At 42.7% G+C, this 27,158-nt stretch overlaps 1 protein-coding gene across 3 annotated transcripts in view; it reads right to left on the reverse strand.

Annotated features, from left to right (window-relative positions):
- Positions 1 to 23,187, reverse strand: part of RHEB (Ras homolog, mTORC1 binding) — a 36,709-nt gene extending 13,522 nt beyond the window's left edge. The window contains exons 1-3 of one of the 3 annotated variants that reach the window (XM_068145963.1): positions 22,862 to 23,187; positions 5,126 to 5,197; positions 1,097 to 1,164 (exon numbers count right to left, since the gene is read on the reverse strand). In XM_068145963.1, the coding sequence (XP_068002064.1) occupies positions 1,097 to 1,164; positions 5,126 to 5,197; positions 22,862 to 22,937 (216 nt within the window). In that variant the 5' untranslated portion in view covers positions 22,938 to 23,187. The remainder of the gene's footprint in view (positions 1 to 1,096; positions 1,165 to 5,125; positions 5,198 to 22,861) is intronic. The other 2 variants (XM_068145961.1, XM_068145962.1) reach the window with 2 other exon arrangements.
- Positions 23,188 to 27,158: the final 3,971 nt, after the last annotated feature.

Raw genomic sequence — 27,158 nt, forward strand, 5'->3', positions numbered from 1 at the left:
TCTCCTCTACAGAATATTCTCCATGAAACTATCCTGCCCCAGAACATGTGGCCAGCATCATGTTTCTAATCACTTCAGACACCTCTGACAAATTGTAAGTAGATATAGTGGTTTTGACACCATATAAAGGCAGCATGGTTATTCTTCACTCACATAGCTCTCTTCTAACAAAGCAGTCAAACATACCTAGAAGGTTACAACCCTTCTTCTAAAGAGTCTCCCAGCTATGAGCAAGTGTCCTGCAGCTTTAAAGTCTTAAGTACTGGCAGTGTATTTTACAACATTAACATGGTTTAACACTGCAAATAGTTTGGAAAAAAAGAAGAAAAAAATACATAGTGTATCAGAAATCACTGAAAAAGTGTAAGCAATAAGAACTGTAAAATAAAAATACAAGGCTTTAACAGTCACTGTTCTGTTTCTTCCCACTGAAAGCACTCCATGCAGCACTATATAATGAACACCTATACTTCATGAAGCTACTGACCATCCTACAGGACACAAGCTCGCTGTCTCCTCCTGCTCTCCCTGTCATTACATGATGGCTCAGAAGCACTCATGAACCATCACATCAAAATGTAAACAAACTGTAGCAGTTGACTGGTAGCCCAGCAATAACTACCTGTATGGACACCTGTCTACCTCCCCATGACTGTTTCATAGATAAAAGTCACAGTGCAGTAGCTGGAGCACACAAATAGGGAAGTCGTGGAAAACTTCTCCATGGTTTATTGAAGTAACGTTTTCCCTCTAAAGCAAGACTGTTAGTTTAGTCCCTAAATGTCAAGCAAGCTACTTACGGACTTCTGGTACATCAGAGTTAAGGCAGTTCCTTCTTTGCCTTTTTAGGTGTATGTTCAATAGACAAGGGAAAAAAAAAAAACCTATCACCAAACAAACCAAAACCCCAACCAACAAGAAGCCTTTAAGTAAACACAACGGAAACAATGCACTAGTGACTAACCAACAAGCCAATCATTGAATCATTTTAGTTACCTTCATCTCTGAATGAACACTTACTACCAATTTAGCTCTACTGGAGCTAACACATTATCTTAACTCTGAAGAAAGATTCAAAGAAAGAAAGGTAACTTACTTGGCCAGCAGTATCCACCAGCTGAAGATGATATTCTTGGCCATTTACTGTGATCAGTTTTGTAAAAGCTAAAACAAACAAGAAATGCATGAACATGTCAGAAAATACTACACAAAGACAGGATCAGAAACCACTCATCTAAGCCATTGTCAGCCAAGGCACTAAGAGACAGACCTTCGGTGTTAGGCTATGAAGTAGCAGTAAAAGGCTAGTTAAGGTGGCTGTACCTTTCATTTCAGGTAATACTACTCAGACATTTACTTTGAATTTCAAATTCCAGGAGATTCTCACATTGGATGCAACAGTTTCTCCTTCACTTGCTTACAGGAGATAGACTTCCAGGCAAGTGTATTTGCAGTAACACTAAACACTTAAACTCAATATCAACACTGTGTTTGAACATATTGGATATTTCCCCCAGTTTCCAAGCAGTTTAGCAAGATCCATTTCCTAAATGTAAATCCCATGAGGCACATTACCTGAATTACAAATAAATAAATCCTTCATAACTTATGTCTCCTTCATAACTTATGAATGCATTGAACTTAAATAATTTGGCTGGAAGTTCACCATGTTGCTTTCACATTTGCCAAGGCTACCAGCCTCCTAGTCCTCAGTCAGGAAGTGCATTCAGTCCCTAGAAGTCATGAGCACTGCTTCTCTTCCCTCACATGCTGTGAGCTGAAGAACATTACTTGGTGTTTCTATTATGCAACAGCAAAAGCAAACTCTATCATAGCCCTTACAGGAACAATGTACTAGCAAGCACTGTATGCACAAACCTGGCTCCAGAGCTTCACTTTGGTCTTAGTGTTGAACTCAAGACAGTTACTGCACAGTACTGATATACTGAGAAATGTTTATGCTGTCCTCTGGTTGATGTAGTTCTCCCAAATACTACCAGTCATAAGAAGCTTCATCTTTTCATTGCAGAGATGAGCAGGGGAAAATACTAATAGTGCAGTGACCTGGTCATCATCCTGTAAGTTGTCCAACAGCTTCCTGAAGCTGTGAAGTTGAATGTTTTTTAACCCACTGTGCAGTCTTCTGCTCATGCCTTCTGGGTTTTATACTGGATTTCAGCTCCCAGAAGCTGAAATTTGCCAACTTTCTTCCCTATCAATGCTTATTGCCCTCTCAAGACTCCACAATGTATTACCTTGAGTAAGGGAGATGAAATATCTGAGGCTGGAGATTTCAGCCCACCTAGCAGATCAAAGCACCTTTTTTAAAAAGGGAAGCAATTCAAACAGAAAAGCAAAACTAATGTAGAGCATCTAAATAACCAGTGTTAAGCATGACAGTTTCCATTACAACACTGGCAAGTGCAATCTGAAATGGTGCCTCCAAGAGAGAGCTTCTACCTTGCCCTGTCTATCCCCTAAGACAGCTGCTTTAGCACACATGTGAGATGCTCTCAAGTCACTGCCTGGATGCTGCTGTCATCACTGCACAAAATTCTATACAACAAGAATCCACAAGAGCTCTTTGCCTTGGATGAATACTGTGGAGGGGACAGAAGCAATTGTTTGTTTGAACAGATGTCAGCATGCAGTGTTGCTATATACATCACTCCTTCCAGTCAGAGGGAAAACAGACTCATCTGGATGCACATTGCATTAACAGGGATATTAAAAGTAACAGCCTCTAATCTGTTGACACTTCACATACACGTCAAAGCACTCTGCAATCAAAGTGGCTTCAAGAGCCTCATGAAGTTAATATTTAAAAAGGGACAGGGGCAGATGGCAGCTTTTTTCAGACTACTCAAGAAGTTGAGAATAGACTCAGAAAAGACATCATCATCATGTATACTGGAAGCAGAGTGTGACAGAGCCAGGCAAAGGGAAACAGTAGACGAGTCACCACAGACTGGGTGAGGAGAACAGCAGAAACAGCCCACTGCAAGAACATAAAACTATTCTGATGCAGTCACAATGAATGACACACATTTCTCTGTGGAAGCTTTTGAAAAAATACTTCTGGTAAGAATTTAAACTTGGGAAAACCTTGCAGATGTATTAAACATGATTAGTGATCTACCACCCCCCATGATCCAGAGAAAGCCTTGATTTCCAGTTCCATCACCGCCCATCCTGGGACGCACTGCCTTCTGCTATGCCGTGAGCAAGACAACCAACCAGTAATACAATCACTACACACCAATAATATGACCACTGCACAGTGTGGCACCTCCCAGTCTAAAAAAGGACAAATTTCAGCATAGCTGACCAATTCCTGCATCTGCTCAGCAAAATTTGGGGTTTAAACTGCTCTGGTTTTAGCTCATCTGTGGCTTTCAGAGCAACATCCAACTGAGCATTTACACAGTCTTGCTCCACACTACCAAAAACTACCAGAGTATTAGTTCTTATTCCTATTGCTCAACGCTTACATGCTACACAAGTGTTCCTGTGAGAGCTTGACTTCTATACAATTGAGCTACCAGCCATACTGCAGCTTTCTACCCTTTCATCAGTGCTGGTAGAATGCTGTAATAAGTGATCAGTAACAATTTCTGGGACAAAACAAAAATCACACAGGCCAGAGTATTCTTCAGCCTGTATTTTGGTTTTCATTTAATTTCATTCACCAGTTTTGTGACACTGAAGTAGACCAAATCACTGGATGACAAGGGTTTATAATTTGCTTGAAAGAACTGGAAGAATGCAACGATCTCCAACACCACCCTTCATAAAGGAACTTGGATTTTGGAACCCCTTTTGCCAGAACTGTCAACCAGACTGGAAATTACAAGCCACGAAAATGATAAAAAAGAGTTGATTACATACAGAATCAGAAACATGCAGCTCAGAATGATACCTACATAAGGAGTAAGAGATCATTCTGGTCAATGGGCAAATTATCTACCCTGACTCGCTAAAGCAAATTTAAAGGCTCTCAAAAAGTAGTATCTGAATTCTAGTTAATTATTAATTATCTAAACATTTATTATTATAACATTCATTATTATCATGAACAATTATTAATTATCTAAACAGTAAAACAATCCTGAGCAAAACATCCTAATAAGTACCTACTGATTTGTAATTATTATCATACAGATCAAAAAGAAAACTTTCTGACATTTACTTCATTCAGACTTACCAAGTACCACACAGGCTTAACATCCTATTGCACAAGTTCAAAGCAGTGAAAATGTCCTACTGTTGCATTTCAGAAGTCATTAAAAATATCAGAACTCCAGGGTCACAATCACAAAATCAAAAGTTTTATTTGCCACATGATTAAAGTAAGCCAATACAATTGAGTTACTCAGCCTAGCACTACAGTTGCTCAAGTATTTTCTGACCACCACTAGCTCAGAGGTGGCTGGATCATAACAAACACTGGGTAACTTGCCTTGGACAGGACTTGCTGCTCTTGGCAGCATTTTTAGTATTAGCATCTTTGCTCACATGCTATGCTAGCTATTCATAAAGGCACTAAAATAACCACTAGGAGAAAAAAGAGATACTAAGTCGGTTACCCAGTATTTGCAGCCAGCTGATGGAGTACCAGGCTTGTTATCAAGCAGTTGGAAATGAGTCATTTAAGATTATCATGTTATTATGGCCACAGCATGTCTGCCTTCTAAGGCAGTCATTTCTGGGCATTGCTGGCTTTGCATTCATCTGGATCAAATGAGGCATTTGAGACTTGGGAATACCTGTATATAGTGGCATATTTTCATATAGGTATGGTACTATTCATTTGAAGTGCCCCAGCTATATCAGGGAAAGCAGATGTCTAACAACATAAACACAATACAAGGAAATGTATTTTAGTCACACTGGTTAGGTGTTAAAAACCAATTTAATTGTTTGGAGAAAGAGGCGCACAGTGATTTCCACACTGCAATACCCTAGAAGCTTGGTAAGCATTGGTTTAAAAGGGTAGTAAAACTTCGCTGTTAATTAATGACCTTTCATGTTAATATGTAAATGCCCACACAAATAAGATGTGTAAACACAATGGATTCTGATAAAAGCCAGGTACAGAAGAGCAGCTTGCCATTTATTTACTTACTGTTCTCTATGGTTGGATCGTACGAATCAACAAACTGCCCTTCCACAAACTGAATCGTCAGTGAAGATTTTCCTGTCAAGCAGAGAAAAAAATCATCTGTATTGAAATAAGTCTTCAGCCTGTTACCATTTTACACTTACTAGTAGATACACTAATGTTCCTGAGAGCAAATATGAGCTTAGAATGGTTCATTTAAGCTATCTATACACGACAGTTGACCCATTTTTAAATTAAGTGCCTATTCCTAGTAACTAGGTCTCCTGAACCTACTAAAAAACCAAAATAAAATAGTGCAAAAGCTACTCAGCACATGTTCTGCTTTTGTTTTAACATAGCATAAATTAAGCACCTCCTCCACTTGAAAACAAATCTATAAGTAGTGTTCTGCAATCCTTATAAAACTGAATTTAACAAACTGCCATACTTGGAAGGTTTTTCTATTGACAAGCAAGGGAAACTAGAAATAATTTTCAGTTATAGCATTGAAAATGAGAAACTTGGACAGCATAAGTCAAATTTGATTTGACTAGCAGATGGGACATATTGCCCATGACAACAGGATCTCAAAATTCTTGAAATTAGAATATTCTCCCACGAATATTCTTAATGCTACACTACAGCAGACCAGCAGGTGCTGTATTTCGAGCACCTGGGTTTGTTCTTTTACAATCAATTTAACTGCTACTTTTGCAGGGCAACATTCCTGGTTTCAGTTATGCTGATCTAATCACATATCCCCCAATAATGAATAATGAGTAATGCAAAATATTGCACTTGGGAGCAGACTGGAAAAATGAGAACTGATTTAGTCTCAAAAGATTTTACAAGACAGTAAAAAAAAAATCAAATTGCATACACTGGCTACAAAAAGCACCTTCACAGCTCTGCAACTGAAGACTTTTCAAAGCCTTACTGAAGTCTTAACAGGATTTCCATTACAACACATCTTTACATCTGGGAATCTACTAGATCCTATTACATTATGTTTACTGGACAAATACACTCATATGAAGCTTGCCAAGTCCATTAGCTGCTTGTGGACATGAGCATACTCTTAATGCTCCTTCATAAGCTTTCTCATCAGCAAAAAAAGCACAAACAAAATAGGATTAAGAGTTAAAGTTTAGACTCAAGACCATCCTACTCAGGGGAGGCCTTTTCAATAACATTGGAAACCAGTGTTGTGAGTGAACTATACAGTACTATTATTTTCAAGAGTTAATTGCTTTGGATAACGATCGCCCACATGCAGTGTTCAGACCACGCTGTTATTTATACTTTGCTGTAGAAAAAGCTCTTTACTAAGCATTCTCCAGGAATATTAAAATAATTTTCCACTTCCCCTCCCCACATTAATCATACAAAACTCTTGACCTATTCACATCTGACTTATCATCAGCATACATAGTAAGTATTTTTGTTGAAGACATTCCAAAAAACTGCAAGTCAAAGTACAGGCACAGTGATACAAGGGAAATTTGGCTTGATAATTCACGTGCAGTCAATTCCTTCATTAACTACCAACACTTCTGTAGGTTGCTTCTCCAGGAGGAAGAAAATGTCACACAAAGATCATAATCTGAGGATTTTCCAACAGCCATAATGACCTTCACCAATTCACTACTTCTTAACATTACTGCCCAGCTCTGCCATACTTCATGTTTGCTGTCTATCACTCATGATAGTTTATTCAAGATATAAGGCTAAAAATCCCAACCAGCACACAAGCTTTTGAGCTGCCTTTACTCAAAGCACATTCTCAGATACCATTCTCTGATACATCTAACAGCACAACTAAGGTGTCATACTCACTGCACATGAGTTTACAGAGAATACTGTACTTTAAATTGTTCCTTGAGCAAGGGGTGGGGAGCAACCATGCACATCCAAAACCATCCTAATAAGGAGAGACTTAAAACTGAGACTATGCATCCCAGCAGCATTCTCAAACTGTGCATTTTGGACACCACCTACAGTGAATATAGTTTCATGCTATTTCTTCTTTAGCTATAAGCTTATAAAGTTGCTTCCCAGAGTTCATGCTTCCAGATTCTTTGCCAATATCAGCATATTAAGCACTCCTTTTTAAAAACAAAGTTAACTATTCCTATATTAGGCTGTCATATCTTCAAGATAAGAAGAGCTAAGTTAAGCACAGATCATAACTGAACATTTTTCCTTCTAAGAAGAATCCTAAACTAACCAAAAGACTTGACTGCTACCATCTGTCTGTGATAACTCTAGAAACTGGAAAGAAGCTGGAGCCAATAGAAAATGCTGCATTTAACATCCAGCTGTATTAATTACTACTTTCCTCCTACCAGTGAAAGAGTGACAAAAACAGACAAAACTAATGTTCTAACACTCCTCCTTAATTCCTCCAAGTTTTATAATGAGCTTTCCAGTAACGATGCATTCGTGATCACAAGAGGATGGCTGCTTTCCTAGATGAGGCACAGGGAAGCTCTCCTGTCTTGGATTCAGCTATGTAACCCTCAGAATAAGTGCATGCAACAGTATCCCACTAAACCAAGGCTTCCAAAGAGGACACAAGAAATTTAAAACCCAAGCCATTAGCACATCATTGCCTTGAGTCAGCCCATGCCCAAGAAGCATGCAGAATCATGTAAACAAGAGCTTGGTTTGAACTTTGTCCCACAGGTTTTATTCCAGGTCTATGACCTATGCTCACACACAGTGAGGAAAGCTAAACTGAACATTTAGCTCCTATCTCTTCTTCCCCCAGAAACATTTTCTGAGGTATCTGCGAGGCAGGGACCAAGGAACTGTACGCAACTGAATTTACTGAGGTACTCACTGAATCTCAGAGCACTGCATGGAAGAGGATATAGGGAGATACTGCACTCTACACGTGCATATGCTGCTACCCCACTTCAGCCTAGAAGGACAAGAGAGTCTAACATCAACAACAAAAACCTTATTAATTGATTACTCAATGGTGTGTACATAAAAAAGAGCCAAAAAAAACCCAACTCAGCTCCAATATGACCCTTTTTGGAACAAACACCAAGTGGTCTTTAGCTTGCTAAGCTCTTCCTTGTAACATCCCCAACACTGTATCCAGTATCTATCCAGTGTCTTCACATTTTAGGAAAATAAGCATCTGTTGAGGTCAAAAGGAGAAGTGTCATGAGAAGAAGCAAGCCAGTCTGTAAGCAGAGTTCACTGAATTGATGGAAGACCTGTGATTTCAAGATGAAGAAGTATTTGCAAAATAATTTAATAGAAAATATTATAGTTTAACCTTTGACTGTGCAGAACCAGAGAGCTTAAACTGACTAGGAAGAATGCTATGGCAGAGGAGTTGTAAACAAAATTTTCCAAGTTTACTGACTTCCCCTCTCCCTGGAGTAACAGGACTGAAGGTAAGGGCTGGGAAGAATGAATTTCACAAGAATATATGTTCCAGGTCAACAAAAGCTCAACTCAGGTTGTGCAGAACTACTCAAAGGGTATTTGCATACACAATTTGTTACTTATTATACCATGTGGAAGTAGTAAAGAAGTTTTCCACTGTCAAAACAGAAAAGGAAAAGGTTTTTAGATGGAAAGCCATTTCAAAAATTGAAGTTGATTTCTGCTCTTCATAAAACAGACCACTCACTAAAGCAGAACGTCCCATGAACACTGTCTAGAGCAGTCATAGCACATCAGTTTCAAATGCCATTGCAACTGTTAAAGCAAAACAAATTGCCAAATTGAGTTTTTACTCATCCTTTTATTTCTTGGACAAGAGCTGTGGCATTTAATCTAGCCTTAAAAATTCCAGCTTTGCAACACTAAGCAGTTTACCAAGAAGATGAGTAACTGAGCATGGGTGGGCTCATGGACAGCTGGCCTCCTCCAAGAGGCCATGCCCTCTCTTCACCACCACCTGCCTCCTGTCCCACACCCTTGTTCTCCTTGCAATAAATAGAGAGAAAATCCAATGAAATTCTCATCTGCAGCCAGCTTCCCCCCAAACCCAGGAGACAGAAATGATGCAACTGGCCAGGGAGTAAGTCAAACAACAGCTTCACAAGCACAGCATTGTGCAAGAGCGATTCTGCAGCTGCCCGCTAACGTGGCATCTCCACGATGACAGCCACTGGCAGCACAGAGCAGTTTATCTCAACAGGAAGAATTTCTCAATACTTGAAATTGTCTGCACAATCAGTAAACAGTCTGACAGGGTCAAGAACAACAACTTCTGACAAGTTGCAATTCTCTGTTCTGTTAGAATTTAAGATGCAAGGTTTCTTTAACCCATCTTTTCCTTATTGGAACACCACTACTTAATGCACTTTGCCTGAACATTAAATGGCTGGCCACATGTAGTGCACTGCTGCCACAAGACTAGTGTCTTAACTCAGTCTCCACTGCCTTACCTACAGAACAAATTAGTGTTGTGTTCATCGCACAAGGGTTCAAGAACTAACACAATGAAATGCTGTCAAGTCACATCAAATTACGTAAGACTGTGTATTTAGCTTTCAGTATTTCATGCACAGCTATGCTCAACTTAGTACAGTTCCTAAAGTTCTCATACTGAAAGTTATGCTCAATTTAACTTGAGCATTGGGATCTTTATCTTCTTTAATTCAGAGTATCAAGATGCATAAAGTGGAGACACCAACATTTCCACAGCACAGGTCACCTATTCATCCTGAGAGCACAGAAAAGCACTGAACAATTTCCTGGAGTAGGTGAAGGCTTAAATGAGTAGCAAAGGGAACTGTAGCATCACTCTTTGGCTAATCTTTTCACAAGATCGTCAGTGATCCCAGAACCCATCACTAGCTCATCATTCATCTCAGGGTTCATCATTAGCAACTGTGTATGGTTAATCACGATTTTTTTCTGCCCTCCCCCAGGTACTAATTATGGCTATGTAGTTGTTATCCTGCTGACCATTGCCATGAAGTTCAGTAAATCATTTTAATGACTATAAAAATGATACATCTGGGTCAATAAAGGATTATTTGTAATCTCTGGAGACAATGAGTAGTTTGTGTTTTAGTCATATGCAACTTAATTCTACCCTTAGACTTCTAAGCATGACCAATTATCTGGTATAAACAACCTGCTTTAGGCTCTATTTTTTTCCATTTTGTAGTAACTTCCTTGTGCCATCCACGTTATGGTATCAACATTAAAAAACATTTTCTGTTGCTTACAAAATCTCTTGCTGACACAACACAGCTCAACTGGTGTACTTGCTCATGATAATCATGCTCAATTTGCACAAAAAGTGGTGGCCCTCGGCTCTCCAAGTGCTATCTGACCTTTCTGAAAGAAACTAAAGGATTTGTCCTTAGAATCCTGTAGGAGCAAAAGCATGAGGACCTTAATGAGACATCTTTTGGTAACATTGTGAGAGGTTTTAAGAACAGAAGAGACCTTTATGACAAAGCAAACAGCATTTCAGAGCAACCTTTTTTGTTTTGTTTTGAGGTAGGGGGGTTTGGGGCTTCCCCCCCCCAATACTATGGCACTCTAACCAATTGCTGCAACTGTTCCCTGCCTTCTCCTCATCTATTTTTATATTAGGCTATAAGGAAACATATTTGACAGCCTAAGGAGAAGTACTGTAGCAAGAACCACTTGTACTGTAGAAGAGGTTCATATGATGGTCTGAACCAAGAACACAAGCCTGCAGGGAGAGAAGGACACATGCTTGTTACTCTTCCTTTTGCACTGCACAATCTTCTCAAGGTTTATCAAGCCAGAAGGGAAAAAAAAAATAAATCCAGAAAACTTCTGTAGCATACATCTCACCTGGCCATGGCATGCACGCAGATGGCTGCAGCCAAGAGGCCCTAAAGAGGTCAGGGGAACTGCATCCTGGTGTCTCCTAACTACAGTGACATTCAGACATTCGTACCCAGTCAACCAGTAGCTGCTCAAATAGGTACCATCCTCTGTACTCCTTCCAGATTTCCAGGAGAAAACTCTGCATCCCTGTAGCACCTTGCACCTTCCTCCCCACAGCACAATGCCTAGAATATTTCACATGTAGTAGAAATTCAGAGGTAGCATGACTTTCCAGGCCTACCCTGCCAGCCTCATTAGAAAATCTGTTCCTAAACTTCAAGTTAGGTAGTACAACATAATATACTTCACTTTTAAAGTTAAGCTTATTAAGCTTGAGGATCAGGTCTAATGTTTCAGTTCACAACATACTTAAAGGGAAAGAGCCTGAACTTTGTTCTGATTTTTGCCTGAAAAGGCAAAATGCAATTCCTATTACTGGGCAGAAGCTGTGTCCTTTCTCCTTATACAAACACTTCAAGCAGTTAATTAGCTATCCGATTAAACTTAACCTTTCCTTGGATCATTTGGTATGTACTACATCAAATGTCTTTCAAAGATACTTTTAGTAGCTGTCATTGTTTCACCACTAAATCACTTTTAAATGCTGTCATTAGAAATAAAAAATTATCTCTCTTGCTTTAATGCATTCCCCTTTTCCATCTTCAAGGTGTTAGTTCCCCTCAACACAAGAGAATGAGCTCTCAGCTTCCAGTCAGCTCTTTCTTGATGCTAAAGATCACTGGGGTGTACAACATCAATTACCTTTCTGAAAACCAGAAATACTGGGACTAGCATGTTTTAGCACTTCAAGAAACAGATCTTTGCGACTGCAGATACCAACAGCAGCTCTCCATCTACTGCACAGGCACTGCCTGAACTACACTTGCAGCACAGCTGAAACTTGCAGCAGAAGCTAATGACCCCCATTGCATGCCCATCACATGGGAATAAGCTCTTCAGGTTTAGCAGCAGTTTGTAGCTATCATTTTCCTTTTTTCATTTCTACACAACTGGCTGAAATTAACACCAGCACCTGGCAAAGCAGGGTGCCACGGAACAAGGCAGCACGTGCAGCACAGGATTTCAAGTTTAGCATCTCTACACACAAACCCCCAAAACACCTCTTCTTTCTTTCACTGAAAATCTCACTTATCTACAGCAGTAACACAAAGCTGCAATTAGCACAGATCCCTTATCGGGACAAAAGACATCAGGCTTTCAATGGACCAGTACAGTTTCACTGAAATGTGGGTCTTCCCTAAGGATGGTCCTTTGTAAGGTCTTCACAAGTACTGGAGCCACAGCCTCACTCGAATGAAAGGTCCACAAAGCCCTCAGCCAACACATAGCAAAACCTGAAACTATTAATGATTTGTTCTAACAACTACAAGCAGACTTTTGTAACATATATCTCAATCCAACTGCATACTAATCACGAGAAGATCTTAGCATCAAAAGGTATCTTCAGCCTGCAGCACTATACCTGACTAAAAAGTTACTGCAAGGAAGGCTTTGTGGCACACAGATGGTTCGAAGTCTAACGTCAAGAAAGGCAAGTAACACACGTGGCAGCTGAAATCTGACTTTCATGCAAAGCTGGCTGGCACCAGCAGTCAGTATCAGCACACAGCACTTTCACCTACCATGACCTGCACTTGCTTTAAGTTCCCAAAGCTGCAGGAACCATCAGAAACTGAAGTACCAACCATGACAAAATGAACATCTCTCAGCACAACATAGAGGATGTGACCTTAGGGACACTGACAAAGGTTAGTGTTGACTCTCTCTTCTACCAGTGGAGCAGGACATGCGCAAGTCCATCACACCTGTCAATAGATGCACAGGTAGACACTGAGACTGTCTTTATTAACAACCACACAGTTCAGCCTTGACCACTTTAATCCTCCTGTGCTAGCATAATGCTGCTGTGGATCTATACAGAATCATGCCAACACAACAAGCAGTATGGCTGAACTGTACCTTACTCTACAAAAAACATCTCCCTATCTGATTCAGATCATCTTTTGCCAAGTTAGTGTTGTTCCTCCTCCAATTTAATTCTGGATCATCTTTGAATTAAGTTTATACATATCTTGCATATCCCTTTTACTTAACATGTGAAGTTCCTCTCCTCTATTAATCAGGGTTGAAGAAAGCCACAATCTGCTAAACGCCATCTTTGTACCACAGCACTTTATAGCACTGGAGTTAGTCATTAACCCCTCCCCACTGCCTCTGACTGCAAGCCTTGGCTTTCATTTACACACTCACCCAATCAACTTAACAGAGTTGCATCTGAATACAGAGGACAATGTGTAATAGTAAGGAATGTTCAAACTAATAACAAAACCATAGCACGACAAATATGGATAAAACACCACGAAGAAACACTCCAGGTAAGGAAAACACCATGCAAAAAACAAACACCAGCCCCCAACCTTGGAAAAATTTAAGGGGACTTAAGCTAAAGATCTATCAGATATGACATGACATAGTTGATTTTACCACAGGGCAGAGAAGACAAAACAGGTAATCTTTGCTTTAGCATACTCTAAAGTTCTTGCCTGTCACAACAGCCAGATGACTTTCTTACCCACCTAACTAGTGTGTAACCAGCTGTTGGCTCACAAGCTACTTCAAAGACTTTTTGGGCAGGTATCAAGCTTTTTTAATCCTCAGATTTTACTGTATGTTATGAAAAAGATCACAAAACAGGACAACAAAAAACACAGAAGAAATTAAAAATAAAGCAAATCATCCCACCTCATTGCCACCCTCTCCAATCACTTGAAATAAGGCCTGCGAAATAACTGAGGATGACACTTGCAACCTGACATTAAACTGGTTTTCTATTTCACTGTCTTTCACAAGTGAAGTGTCTTCCAGCTTTTGGGATGGACAACCCATGCCCACATAAAGAGTTTTGTGCCAAAATAACAGGACGTCACATGACCATCTTCAGAAAAAAAATATGTCTATTCTACAGTCTCACCATTAGCTATAAATCACATATGAGATCACAAGGGTTTTAAGATCACAATCTTTTTGCCTGGGAATGCAAAGATACAAGAATTCATCTTATATTTCTGTACTATTATTAACTTATATCTGTTTATAGTGCTTGGTTGTGACAAAAGCACAACACCAGGCTTAGGAACACCATCCAAGACACTCATCAAAAAGAAATTTCAACAAGCCAGTCACTGAAACAGCTTGACTGAAGCAACTGGGGTTGTTTAGTCTGCAGGAGGCTGAGGGGAGACTTCATTTGTCTCTCCAACTATCTGAAAGGAGGTTGTAGTGAGGTGGGGATCAGCCTCTTCTCCTTAGTATCAGGTGACAGAACACGAGGAAATGGCCTCAAATTGCACCAGATGTTTAGGTTGTATATTAGGAAAAACTTCTTTACTGAAAGAGTGGTCAGGCATTGGAACAAGCTGCCCAGGGAGGTGGAGTCATCATCCCTGGAGACGTTCAAGAACCATGCAGACATGGCACTTCATAACATGGTTTAATGGCTATGGTAGCATTCGAAGTTTGGACTCAATCTTAGAGGTCTTTTCCAAGTGAAACAACTCTATGATTCTACAACTCTTCCTCTGTCTAACCATCATACTTAAGAGAAACATTTTGCAGCTGAAGAAGCACAGACAAACAGTTTAGTTGTTAAGAAGATTCCCTTATATGCTCTGTATAAAGATTTCAAAATGTTCAGACCACTTCTTATTCCTCCTGGCTCTGCTATTCAGAAAAACTTGCACGACCTTAAATTTTAAGCTCAAGTTTAGCAATCACAAAAGGTTCAACAAGAATTTTGACAAGCCTTCTCCAAAAACAAAGTTAAAGAAATGTAACTAACAGCTTTCTTTAGAATTCATTCAGCAGTGTCAAACAATACAGATGACACAGAATATCCATCAGAAACAGACATTCTCAAGAAAGCAGTGCAGAAGGTGGTACTGTAGCAAAACAAGAAATAGCGTTTGTTTATATGTTCCTTCCAAAGTTGAAACTTTCAGTTCTAACTAAATATTAATTTTGAAACAGATTTTAGAACACCAAAAAATTGTTATTAACGGCGGGCCATGCCTTAAAGCAAAATACACTTTACTGCATTAACATCAAGTGCTTGATTGTTTTGACAGTTTGTAGGACAGATTTAATGGAGTTTTCCTACATATTATGCACCCCAGCTCTTTTGCATGTAGCCAGAGTACCTTTAGAGGTCGTCACGCATATTGAATGAAGTTTTGGCAATACAATCTGACAAGTTGTTGAAGCTAGACAGACGTATCCCACTAACTCAGGAGACAATGTTAAGAGACACTTTCCTATCATGATTTTGTATTACATTTGCACATGTTCACACCCACACACTGAAGACCAGTTATGTGTTTCCTCTTTTTCCAAATTAAAATTCATTTAACTCAATACTCCACTGAATACAAATAACTAGCTAAAATTTGTCATGCATTCTGTTCAGGTTCCTGGAATCCAAAATACCTCAGAACACAAAAAAATATTCCTGAAGTAGTAACTCCTCCTTCTTTTGAGACTTCAGTGTAATACTAATAAAAGAGCTAAAAGGAAACGTCAATGTTTAAGTATAATCTATCAGTGGACTGTGACTTTTTCAGTTTCTATTTAACAGAGAAACACTAATAGGGTCTTTGTTCCTTAAAAGGCCTTCAGAAATCTTTCACTTAGTTTTAATGCCTCAAAAGATTAATCTTCTATACACTTCTATAAATTTCCTCCTCATTCTAGTCGTGTTCTCTAAGTCATGTAAGAAATCCCATAGGAAATTCCAAACAGATTTCTCTTTACAGAAGCCCCCAGGGTTCAAGCTATTCTTTGCTTGTTCTATCGTCATTAACTAACACAATATGACCAATAATCCAAAATGTACACTTGATAACTTAGATCATCTGCTTAGACCACTACCTTTTTCACTTTCATCTTTCATACAACTATGCTTAAAATTTGCATGTTGCCTATGGTAAAGCAAGGCAGAACCAGCGCAGCTGAACAAAGAAAGTAGTTGTGAATTGCCTCTATGCTGCTGTTGATAAATACATAAAACTAAAGGAGTCAACCAGGTTGACAAGTCAAATATTTTACAGGACACAGTATTTGTAGGTTATTTTAAGGACTGAAAAGCAACAGAGCCATTAGATTTGTTCCCACTGGTTTTCCAAGGGAGGCAATCAGTGATTCCAAATGCCTGGAAGAGTCGTTCAGGTTGTAGAAGGCTGGGCGCTTGTCTCGTTTTCACAACTAACAAGCGATAGGATAAGCGGAAACAGCCTCAAGTTACACCAAGGGCCATTTGTCGTGGGGTGCTCCAAATCCCTAACTTCCCCCCCCTCCATCAGCAGAGGTTTGATGGGGGAAGACAAAGGCGCGAAATTGCCTTCCCCTCAGGTAAAAAAGCTCCATCCTTCCCGCCGGGAGCTGAAGCCCCTCACACGTATTCACCTGTGGGGGAAAGCTCGAGCCGAGGTTCGGAGCTGTGACTGGCTGGGTTCTTCGCGCCCAGTATATACTGGCACTGGACACATTGCCTAGGGAAATCTTAAACAGAGAGACCAGAAAGTAGTCTGCACTCTCATTCCGGATCATTTCGGGCGCTCACTGTGTACTCGCTCTGCTATCTCTGGATTCATGGCAAAATTGGAGTGATCAGCACTCGGACTTGCCTGCCCTGGGGTCCTGCCTGCCGTAAGGGGCGGCTGTTGGTGGGACGGGCCGGCGGCGCGGCTGCCCTCGCACCGCTCAGGCGGTGCTGCTGCACGAGCCTTGCCTTGCGGCAGCTGTGTCCAAGGACACTTGGGTTTTGGCGGGCCCCTTCTCCTTTGGATTTGTGCCGCCTTACCCACGCACTGAATTACAAACTTGCAGTTCTGGAGCCTGCCACCTGAGGACCATCTCCAAGTTCCTGCTCCGTGCCGGTGAGTACAACCTGCATTCTCATCGGCCTTCCCTAGCATCCCGGTTTGCCTCCCTTTTGTAAGTGGGGGAAAGCTACTTTGTGCCTTAGCCTTTTCCATCTTCTACAGTCTCGAAATTGTACCGAAGTTGCCCATAAGCATCCTTGGAGAATTTGCAACTGACTGGAACCCGTAAATAAAATCTAACTAGTTTGTACGCAGTTTGGGGAAAACAAAGAGAACTGTATTTTTGTAATTCCCACCTCGTTCATCTAATCCCAATCCAAACACCATTTAGGCAGGGGATTAGGAAAAGTCTGTTCACAACAAGGGTTATCAAGCACCAGAACAGGCTGCCCAGAGAAATGGTCAACTCACGACCCCTGGAAGGATTTACAAGATAAGTAGATGCACTTAACGTTTAGTGGTGGACTTGGCAGTGTCAGGTTCAGAGTTGGGCTCAGTGGTCTTTAAGGTCTTTTCCAACCTAAATCATTCCATGACTGTAGCCTGAAGCTTTGGCTTTGCTCCACTGTAGCAGTTTTATCAAATGTTTCCAGAAAATTCCAGATTGTGTAACTTGAAGCATCACCTGAATATGAAGACTTCAGAACAAGGAATTGATTTACCCCAAGTCAAAACATCTTTTTTCCCCCCTCGATTCCTTGCTACAACTTCAACACAAGCATCCTTTCCCTCCCTCCAAAAAAACAATTCAGCATCCACTGCAATTACTTCTCAAGAGAAAATACATGATGTAGTGGCCCACATTAATTATTTTTTGGTAAACTTGAAAATCCTAAATCTTCTTAAGAGGACTCCTAAGCAATGTGTAACATGGACTTTCTTCACAGTTTCCTTTTTCCCCATTCCATACACACTCATTTGCAGGACAGCTGTCATCAGCATGCAAGAACCATACAGGAAAGGAAATGTCCTGGCCAAGATTGGAAAGGAGTAATTTTAAGCAACAACCACCCCTCGAGAAATCAGGAAGCACAGTTTAGTTTCTCACATTATCAAATTCACAATGCATTTGCCATTCACTTTAAATATAGGCCTTGGAGAACAAAAAAGAAGCCTCTTAAATCCTTAAGGAGCCAGCTCCATGACCAAAAAGGACACTGTCGTGTTAGTACATTCTTTGCTTCACATCTGCAGCTTCGGATTTGGGAGAACTTGAGATGACACCCAGGAATTTTGACTCATGCAGGATTCACAGAGCTCGAGTGCATTATGAACATCCCACAGAGAAGCTGGTTCAATTTTGGATTGAATACACAATTAAGTTGAGTAGTTTTTAAAATACACCCTTGAACGTCACCTTCAGGAGAGCTACAGGAAGTTAATCATACCCATTCCAGCCTGCTCTTCTAATCCCAAACGCACGGTTACGCCAGGTCTCTGCAGCAGTGCGGACCGCAGAGGTAGTTGGTTTACCCAGAACCTACACTTAAGGCAGTGTAATATATCTAAAGGAAGAGCTTCAACCTTACATAGCTTATAAATTACACAATCAGCATTTCATTTGGTTTCTCCTCTCAATGTTAATGCTAAATTGAATAATCAAACACCAAAACACTCAAATACACAAGGAAAAGCTGCAAGTTTTACCATTAAGCGATCGGAGCAGGCAATTTAAGAGTTAATCCTGGAGCGGTGTCCTCAAATAACCCTACGGTGGCTGGATATTATAGCTAAACACGCGCCTCTAGTGCTTCCAGCTACTGCTACCAAATGCGCTGTAGCGACTTTCACTGCCGAACAGAGTAGTCAGTCACAGGGAAATGCAATTAAAGCTGGCATTTCCAGCCTCAGTGCAGTCCCCTGAGAGCAGCAACCTTTCCTTTCAGCAGCACTGCTACACCTTCATGAAACAAATGCAGTCCCATGAAAATAATCTTGGAATTTACTAGGGACTTGGCAAAAATTTACCCTTAGTTAGCTGCTGGATCCTGAACTGCTCTATTTGCTGCTACATCTCAGGGTTTCCAATGCTGCAGATACAACCAGTTCTGTAAACCAAATTACAGCACACGACAGCAGTAATTTCTCCATTCCTTCTCTCTTGACATTTAGATGGGCAATTTATTGCTTGCTAAAATTACCACTTCCCTCCGTCCAATATCAAAGGGATACTTCCTCAGGGCAGTATACTACTGTGAGAACAGATGTCATCTTTCAGAAGTAGAAAGCAAAGCCTCAGCTCCATTTTACAATACAAACCTCCTAATATTAAAATAATTCATATTTTCAAGCCCAGTAATTACTTTTCATCCAGCAATATTCTCAGTATTTAGAGGTTTAATATTCAAGTTAGTGCTTTTCCTGCCTTTCTTGCTTTCAAGCAAGGAGAATGAAGAACTGGGTTTTAGTTTAGTACAACCACCTGGATGCCTTTCCATATAAATCTAACCTTGGCAGAAAATTTTGTTTCATCAGGTTTTTTGCCACCCACATGCCACAGTCACAGACCATGGCTACTTCTGCCTGCAGTATGGGCTGCTCTGCACCTACAAAAAAAAAAAAAAAGGCTGGTTTATTTAGCTGGGGAAGAAGATAGGTAAGCTACCACTAACTTAAGTAGATTTCCCCCTCAACAGCTACAAACTGACAAAAAGAGCATTTTCAGGGTGCCAGTCCAAGTGTGCAAACTTGAGAATCAAAATTCCAACTGCTGCAAGTGTATCTGTAATACCAGCAGCAGGAGTTACATGATCAGCAAAAACCAAATCAGGATGAGGTCTGGGAGTGAAGCATCTATCTAAACAACGCCTCCCTGCTTATCTTAAGTCCATCAGTTTGATACAATACAGAGAATCCCAGTAATAAGCTACTTTACAAGATGACCTAAGAAACCTCTTTCATGCAGGCACCTATGATTTGAATTTACATATTTCTTCTATACAAAAAAGAACCAAACTGAGCACAAGGCATTTGGGAACATTACAAGGTGCTTCTAGAGTGGCTGTTACTCTACAGATATTCAGAAGGTCTTAGACTTGCTGGATTTACTTCCATGCAAAACCATTATTTCTAATTTTATCTGGGATATATTAAATTATGACCAAAATACAGATATGAAGATTACTTTTAGTGAAGGCTGTAACTTTTTAGAATGTTAGTCTTCACTGAATGCATAGCACAGATTTTTTTGTTTACACACACACACACCCACCCCCATAACTGAGTCTCAAGTAGCTGGGTCCACTCTGGTCATACCAAACAGCAGTAATTGAAGTCAAGATCCTTCTATTGTGAAACTATCAGATTTTGGGATGAAACCCAACTGACTTCTACTCAGAACCTAAGACAAGCACAGTTACATAATGGAATTTAACTTTCTTAGACTGATTTAAGTCTGAGCAAAATGCAACAAAGACATTCTTGTGTGATTTTGTCTAGCGTCATGCCACAACCTGCATGTTATATCCACATGTAATTGGCCTTCCTCATCGAAAAAAAAAGTCCCAAAGTTCGCAGCAAATACTCAGTATGCTTCTCAGGGAGCACATCTGCCTGGGAATTCATGAGGCTTCCACTGAGATCTCTCCCATCAGCAAAGAATACTAGTTTCACATATGAAAGGGTTGATGGTGATGTTGAAAGATAGAACAAGTGTACTCAAACAAGCAGACACCTGAATTTCCTATTTCAAGACCTCTTCTATCAGAATACCACTCCCAAGCTCTAGTCTGCCAACAGCACTGGGGAAAGAATAAAATTTAATGCAAGGAAACAAGGACTTAGCATGAAGACTATACAAGATTCGGACTCTGTTTCATAAATCCCTCTTGGGGACAGGCCTGCCCACCACTATATACGCTCATAATCTGAAATATCCATGAAATTGTTGAGTCATCAACTGTAAGGAACAGCTCATTGCTTGAAATACGTGTGAGATCACCAGGTTTTAATGATGTAACACACAAAGGGCAAAAAATGTCCAAATCTCCCCATTTTCTGATTATCTTCATCTCAAACACAAGGACGTGAGTTGACAGAGGAGGTCACCCAAGCATTTATGCTGATCTATGAAACTGCAAGCATTTTACAGCTTACCAGAGTTAGTCTCCCTCATTCCAGGGTCAACATTAATGTTAATGGCAAAGCAATGTAGATCTAGCAAACATTTCCTTCCAGTCCTTCAGATTTTAGAATTATGCCCCACCTAAATGAACATTAACTCTATGCAAATGCTCTTCTTCTACCACCTAAACACTTGTCCAAAGAGGGAACTACATCCTTCCTTATCCAGGATTCAATACTCTTATGATGATACACAGCAAACCTTATTCAAAAGCTTCTCTACAGCCAAACTAAGTTGCTATCCTCCTAGGCGTTAGGAGGCACACTTGAATAAGCGGAGAACCCAATCTAAAACTCACAGACCCCAATGACTTGCTTGCACTGCTTGAAGATCTGCCTAGAAATTCAAGGCTTATGTATTTAAGAGTAAATTTGCAGCTTAACAAGCAAGATTTTTACCTGTAACATAATGGCCAAGGACAATGAATGGAAAAGTACAGTAAAGTAGATTTTTGCCCCCTCTTAACTCAATATTCACACAACTTGTAGCTATTCTAACACAATTGATCATGTCCTATCAAGCAGAACCCCACATCTGTCTCAGTAGCTTCATCTGAAAAAGTTCAGCAGCGGGTCTTACCAGACATTACACAGATTTTTGCCTGTTCTTTCCATAAGTACTATTGCTCAAATCACAACTAATCAGATTAATACTATACTTTCTCTTCTGGTTTTGACTGCTATTTGCCCCTGCCAAGAGAGGAAAAAACCAAAGCTCAACTGTACATCCCGTCTCGACAGTTTCAAGCATTCTTCTCTCCCACTTACTGTGCCCATTGCTTGTTTTCTCCAGTACTCAATGAAAAGAGACAAAAGAAAGGCTAACACAATACAATGAAATGGACTGCAGGGTAGCTCCGCTTATGCCTCTCTGTTTTGAGAGCCCGCTGAAACATCTGAAACCGTTTTCCATCACTGAATGGAGGAGAAAGGATTATAGGTAAGCGCAGTTACAGAACAAAAGCCCCATCAGCTACTATAGACTCGTGCTGGCCGTTTCCAGGAAGTTCCTCCCCGCAGATGGAGCCTGCGCTGGACTGTACCAGCAGCGCTGTGCGACAGCAACGTGATCCCGTGCTGGGGACACCACGACCACTACAACCCCACGGCCTTAACAAGCACAACCAGCTCCACAGCAACTTTACGACGTTGCTGATGGGGACGTGAAGAACATCGATTGAGAAGGCCAAAAAAACAACAAACTAGAAATAGGAATAGATGAACCTGGTTTCCCCTCAGCACTCCGAAATTGCTTCTAAACCCCATGCAGGGACTCGCCTGAAGGAAGCTGCACCACAGCTTCACGGAGCAAACGGGAACGGAGCACTCCCGCTCTGCACCGCACGCCTTACCGGTCCCAAGGGCTAGCAACCACCCGCATTATGAGCGGCTGGCGTAACACTGCTCCCCTGGGACCGGCAGAGGCGGAGGTGGCAGCAGTTCGGGGTTCGCTGCCAGCACACCGACAGCCGCCGGGGGGGAGGCACCTCCTCACCAACAACGCCCCCGACACGCTGTTCCAGGGTGCGCACCGCGCGGCTGTTGGAGGAGGCCCGGCTGGGAGCGCGGCGGCGGGGCGGGAAGGGTGGCGGCGGTGCGTGTGAAACTTCCTATTAAGGGCACAGCGGCCCCGCAGCCCCGGGTCCGCAGCGCTTTGCGGCGCCGCCATGGCGGGGCCCGCCCGCCGCAGCTGCGCGCTCCCGGCGGCGGGAAGCGGGGCGGCCTGGCCCTCCCCTCCCCGCCGCTGCACCTGCTGCGGCGGGGGAGAGCGATGAGGCGGGGGCCGCCCGGGCCGGGCCGCGCTCCCCACAGGCAGGGGGGCGCTGCAGAGCCGGGGCCAAGGGAAGGCGCCGCACCTCCGCCCCAACGGTCTGTTACCCCCACCCCTACCCTCGCACCCCACCTCGCAGCGGCGCCCCACGCTCACCCACGCTCCGGTAGCCCAGGATCGCGATCTTGCGTGACTTGGACGGCGGCATCTTCTCTCCGCCCGGCCCCGAACCACATCAAGGGCGGCGGCAGCGGCTGCGGTCGCGGCGGCGGTAGAGGAGGAGGAGGCGGCGACAGCGGTTGGCGGTCGGCTGACGGGGAGCGGGGCGCGCCGCCAGCGACATGCGGCGGGGGTAGACGGGGGAGGGGCGGCGAAGCGGCGGCCCGACCGCACGGGACCCGCGGCGCCTGGCAGCAGCGGCGGCGCCCGCCCCACGTGACCGGCGGTCTCGCCAACCCCTCACGTACCTGTGCGTCACCGCGTCACAGGCCGGAGCAGCGACCTCGCCGCCGCCGAAAACCGGCGCCAGGCACCGCCAGGGGAAAAACCCGCTGCGTCATACCTTCCCGCCCCGCCTCGCCCCTCACCCGCCGAGCGCCGATTGGGCGGCGCCGTGGCAGCGCGGGCGCCGATTGGCGGAGAGCGGCGGCTGCGGTAACCGACGGCGTTCAAAGAAAGGGGCGGGGCTAGTCGGCCAAGGGCGCGCGGGGACGCGGATTGGGCGGAGGACGCTGAAGTGCCGCGCGTGCGCAGCGGGGGGTCGGTGCGCTCGGAGGAGCGCGGCACGCTCCGGTGGTGTTCCACGCGCGCCGCTGTGGGAGCTCAGTCGCAGGACGAGCCGGGGTGGCGGAGCCGCTGCCGCGCCTTTGTGCGGGGGATGTTTCCTGGCCCCCACCGCTGCGGGGCGCGCTCGCAGCCTGTTGTCCTGGCTGTCCTAAGGACACTTGCCGCTGCCTTGCTTGTCCCGCAAAGGAGCACTCCCCACGCTGTGACGCGTATTTGAAGTCATCTCAGTGCCTCTTCGTTTTGTTCGTAGGTAGCTGCCGCGGAAACGTCGGCTCTGAGCATGTCCAAGTGCAGCGACTGCGCTTGAAGGAAAGGGCGGGTGTATAAGGGAAAGTTGTTAATTATGAGATCTAAGCGGTGTTGATTTTCCCCCCTCGAAAGCCGTGCCACGTGTGCTGATGGGGACTTCAGCTCTTGATGCAGTATTTAGAGGAGACAGACGTGAAGAACAGGAAGCTTGGCTTTCTCCCTTTCTACTGCTGCTTTGAACACGCTTTTGGTAATACACAGTCTACCTTTTCTTAAAAGATTAATGTTACTTACATATAGAAATATTTTTCTCTATGTGGATTTATCTTTTGGGGGGCTACACTGGTATCTAAAATGCAATTACACCAAGGTACACCTCCCTGATAGAAATAAAACGGCTTACAAGTTTGATGGTGTTAAGGGATACAGGTCATCTCCCTGATTTTACCCATTCATTCCCATCTATGAGCTTCATCTAACGTGCTAAGGGGCCAGGGAACTGAAAGGAAGGAATGGTTTTTATACAGAAAAGCAATTCACTTCTGAAGCAGCAAACAAACTTTAGGGAGGCACTTGAATTTTTTTTGATAGTCTGATCATACTCTTCACTTCGGGATGATAGGATCTTGAGGGCTCAGTACTGGTAGGCTGTGAACAGCAGGTGTGATGGCCTCTGGTGAATAGGCACACAGCCACAGTTACTTCATGAGAAAATGAGATAAACTTTATGTACTTTCAACAGTGATGACTGCAGTGGCTATTATTCTGTATATACCTTCTCCACGTCCAGCCTCTCTTTTTTTCCACTCACTGTAATGCAGATTCCCACTCCACCACAGCTCTGGAGTACCATAGCACAGAATTTGTGTGACCCTACCACACAGGTGTATTTTGTGGGCCTGCAGAAAGAGCAGCACTGGAAATCCTCCCTTTGTGATGGTGTTCAAAGATGCTAAGAGGTGTGGAGGGACAGTCCTGGCTGATGTAGGTCACTGTATCCCTTTCTGCCTTGTATGTTTTAAAAGATGATTTTTGAAAAGACACAAGGATTGCAGTAGCCATAATCCTGCAGGACCAGTCTTAGTGTTGCTCTGCAGCTGTGCTGCCATCTTTGCCCTCACTCCCTCTGCCACCATGCTGTGGTCTGTAATTTGGGTTAACTACTGAATCAGAGGTCTGAGAGAACTGAAATATGTTACTTTCAATGACATAAGTGGATTTGAATGTGCAGATGAAGTTTGTGGTAGCTACACTTCCATACCCTCCCAGTTCCTGTTGCTTGTGTTTTGATGCTGTGATTTTTACTCTGCTAAAATCTAATCTGCATTTTCAGACAGTATCTCCTTCCTGGAGCCTTCTCCAGGCTGATTGTGTGTGATTTGAACTCCCCCTGTTTACATGCTTAGGTCTGGACAGCTTCAGAGAGTCACTATGTAGCCCTTTTGCTAGAGTTCTCTCCCCCTCTAAACAATCTGAGAGTGCTGTCTAGGTTGTGACCTTGCAGCACCACACTCTGTAGCAGCTGTAGCATTAGGAATTAGAGCTTTGCTTCCATCTTCCCTGGTCCCACTCCAGCTGCTTCAATTCTACTGTTTGCAAGTTGTGCTCTGAACTACAGCACAGTTCCGAGACCTCTGGGACAAGGGATGTACCCTGTGTACCTATACACTGGCTGTGACCCAGGCCTGCTTTATATCTTGATTTGTTCTTCAAATCAGATGTAGCCTTCATATCAGTTCAGGTGATAAATTACATTAATTGTATTGTAAATGAGTTAGCAACATGTTCATGAATGCTACACATCAGGTACAGCCCACATTCTGCAAAACACTGGAACTGCAGGCACCAAAGAAGTGTGTGTAGTGAGATGAGGAAGCAACCTTGAGGGAGGCTGCAAGAATGGAACGTGTCTCTTTTGTTGCCTCTGTCTGCTTTTCTGTGATGAAGAAGCCATGATGAATTTCATGCAGTAAACTTGCAGTCAAGAATTTTTATGATAATACAGCACATAGAAACCCACAAACACAGAACAGCTCTGACTTGTGCAGTCAATTCCTGTAACAGCAATTACCAGTGTAATTACCTGCCCTGTCCTTTCCCAAATCAGGACCTTCCCTGGGAGTGCTTTGAAGTGTGTCCAGTGTTTGCATTGGGCATGCTTCCACACGTACAGCACAGACTCTGCTGCCCACAGGGGTTACAAAGTACATTCAGTTCACTCTTACACTTGTCCTTGCATTTCCACAATGCTTCTATTTTCCAATATTCAGGCAGAAACCCTGGCAAAGTCTTCACAGAAGTTAAGACATTTGGTTCACAGGGGCTACTGCCATCAGAGGCTGATGCCATGCAGACCCTAGTGTGCAGCTGGCAGGGACACACGCTAGAGGTACTTCTTCCTGTGAGTGCAGGTCACCTCCTGTTCCCATTCACTTCACTGGGAACAGGTCTGACTGCTGTCATCACACAACTGTGTACTGAGAAAGTGACTTTCAAAACCACACTTAAATTAAAACCTTAAGTTCAGAGTAAAGAACAGTGTCTGCAGCATGCATTTTGCACAAATGCATGATGTGGGTACAAGGGCAGTATTAAATAGTGAGTGGCATTTTCCTCTGGAAATTGCCCCTAGTAAGTGCTCAATACAAGAGCATAAGGGGTGAAAGTTCATAAGACACTTTTGAAGTGAACTGCTTACTTAACACTGGAGAGTCCAGTATGAACAGTTAGAGAGCCTGCTGTGGGACAGGTTAAGCACATGTGGTTTCCCTTCTAGCTGGACCAAAACTGCAAGATGTGATTTACCCTACACTCTCCAAACATATCAAGGAGTGTTCTCAAAGCAGTGCATAGTCTTGGAACAGCCTCAGTCAGATTGCTTAGCTGCTGTCAGAACAAGAGCTCTGGCCTCAGAAAGTGAGGTTGGCTCTCTCTGTTAGCCAAACATTCCCAGCCAACTAAGTAAAAGCAGATGAATAGGCCTTGGATATGCAGCAGCTGCAGTTCAGCTCAAATACTATCAGGAAGCTGCCCTTAAGGATCTTAAGCCTTTTAGATAGAAGTATTCCAGAAGTAAAACAGGAAAACATTTTCATCAGTCAAGTGGTCAATGCCAGCAAAGGGTCACTTTTTTTTCCTGTATTAGTTCAGACCATTTTTAGATACCAAAAAATACTGAGGCCTGAAGTCTACCAAGAAACACTTACACTTGAACAGCTAAAAATATCTGTGGTAGGTAAACCCCAAACTTCATCTGCTCCCTTCCAAGACCCAGAATCACTTTAGAGTAATTCTCCTTTACAGATGTCTCTTGCTGGACCAGGAAATGCAGAGGAAAGCACAGGAATCAATCAATCACATTTAAATAATAAGATATAGAATTAATCAGGTTGGA

The sequence above is a fragment of the Melanerpes formicivorus genome, unplaced genomic scaffold (assembly GCF_026170545.1).
Source record: "Melanerpes formicivorus ecotype bairdi unplaced genomic scaffold, bMelFor1.0.p_v2 SCAF_13, whole genome shotgun sequence".
Lineage (NCBI taxonomy): Eukaryota > Metazoa > Chordata > Aves > Piciformes > Picidae > Melanerpes > Melanerpes formicivorus.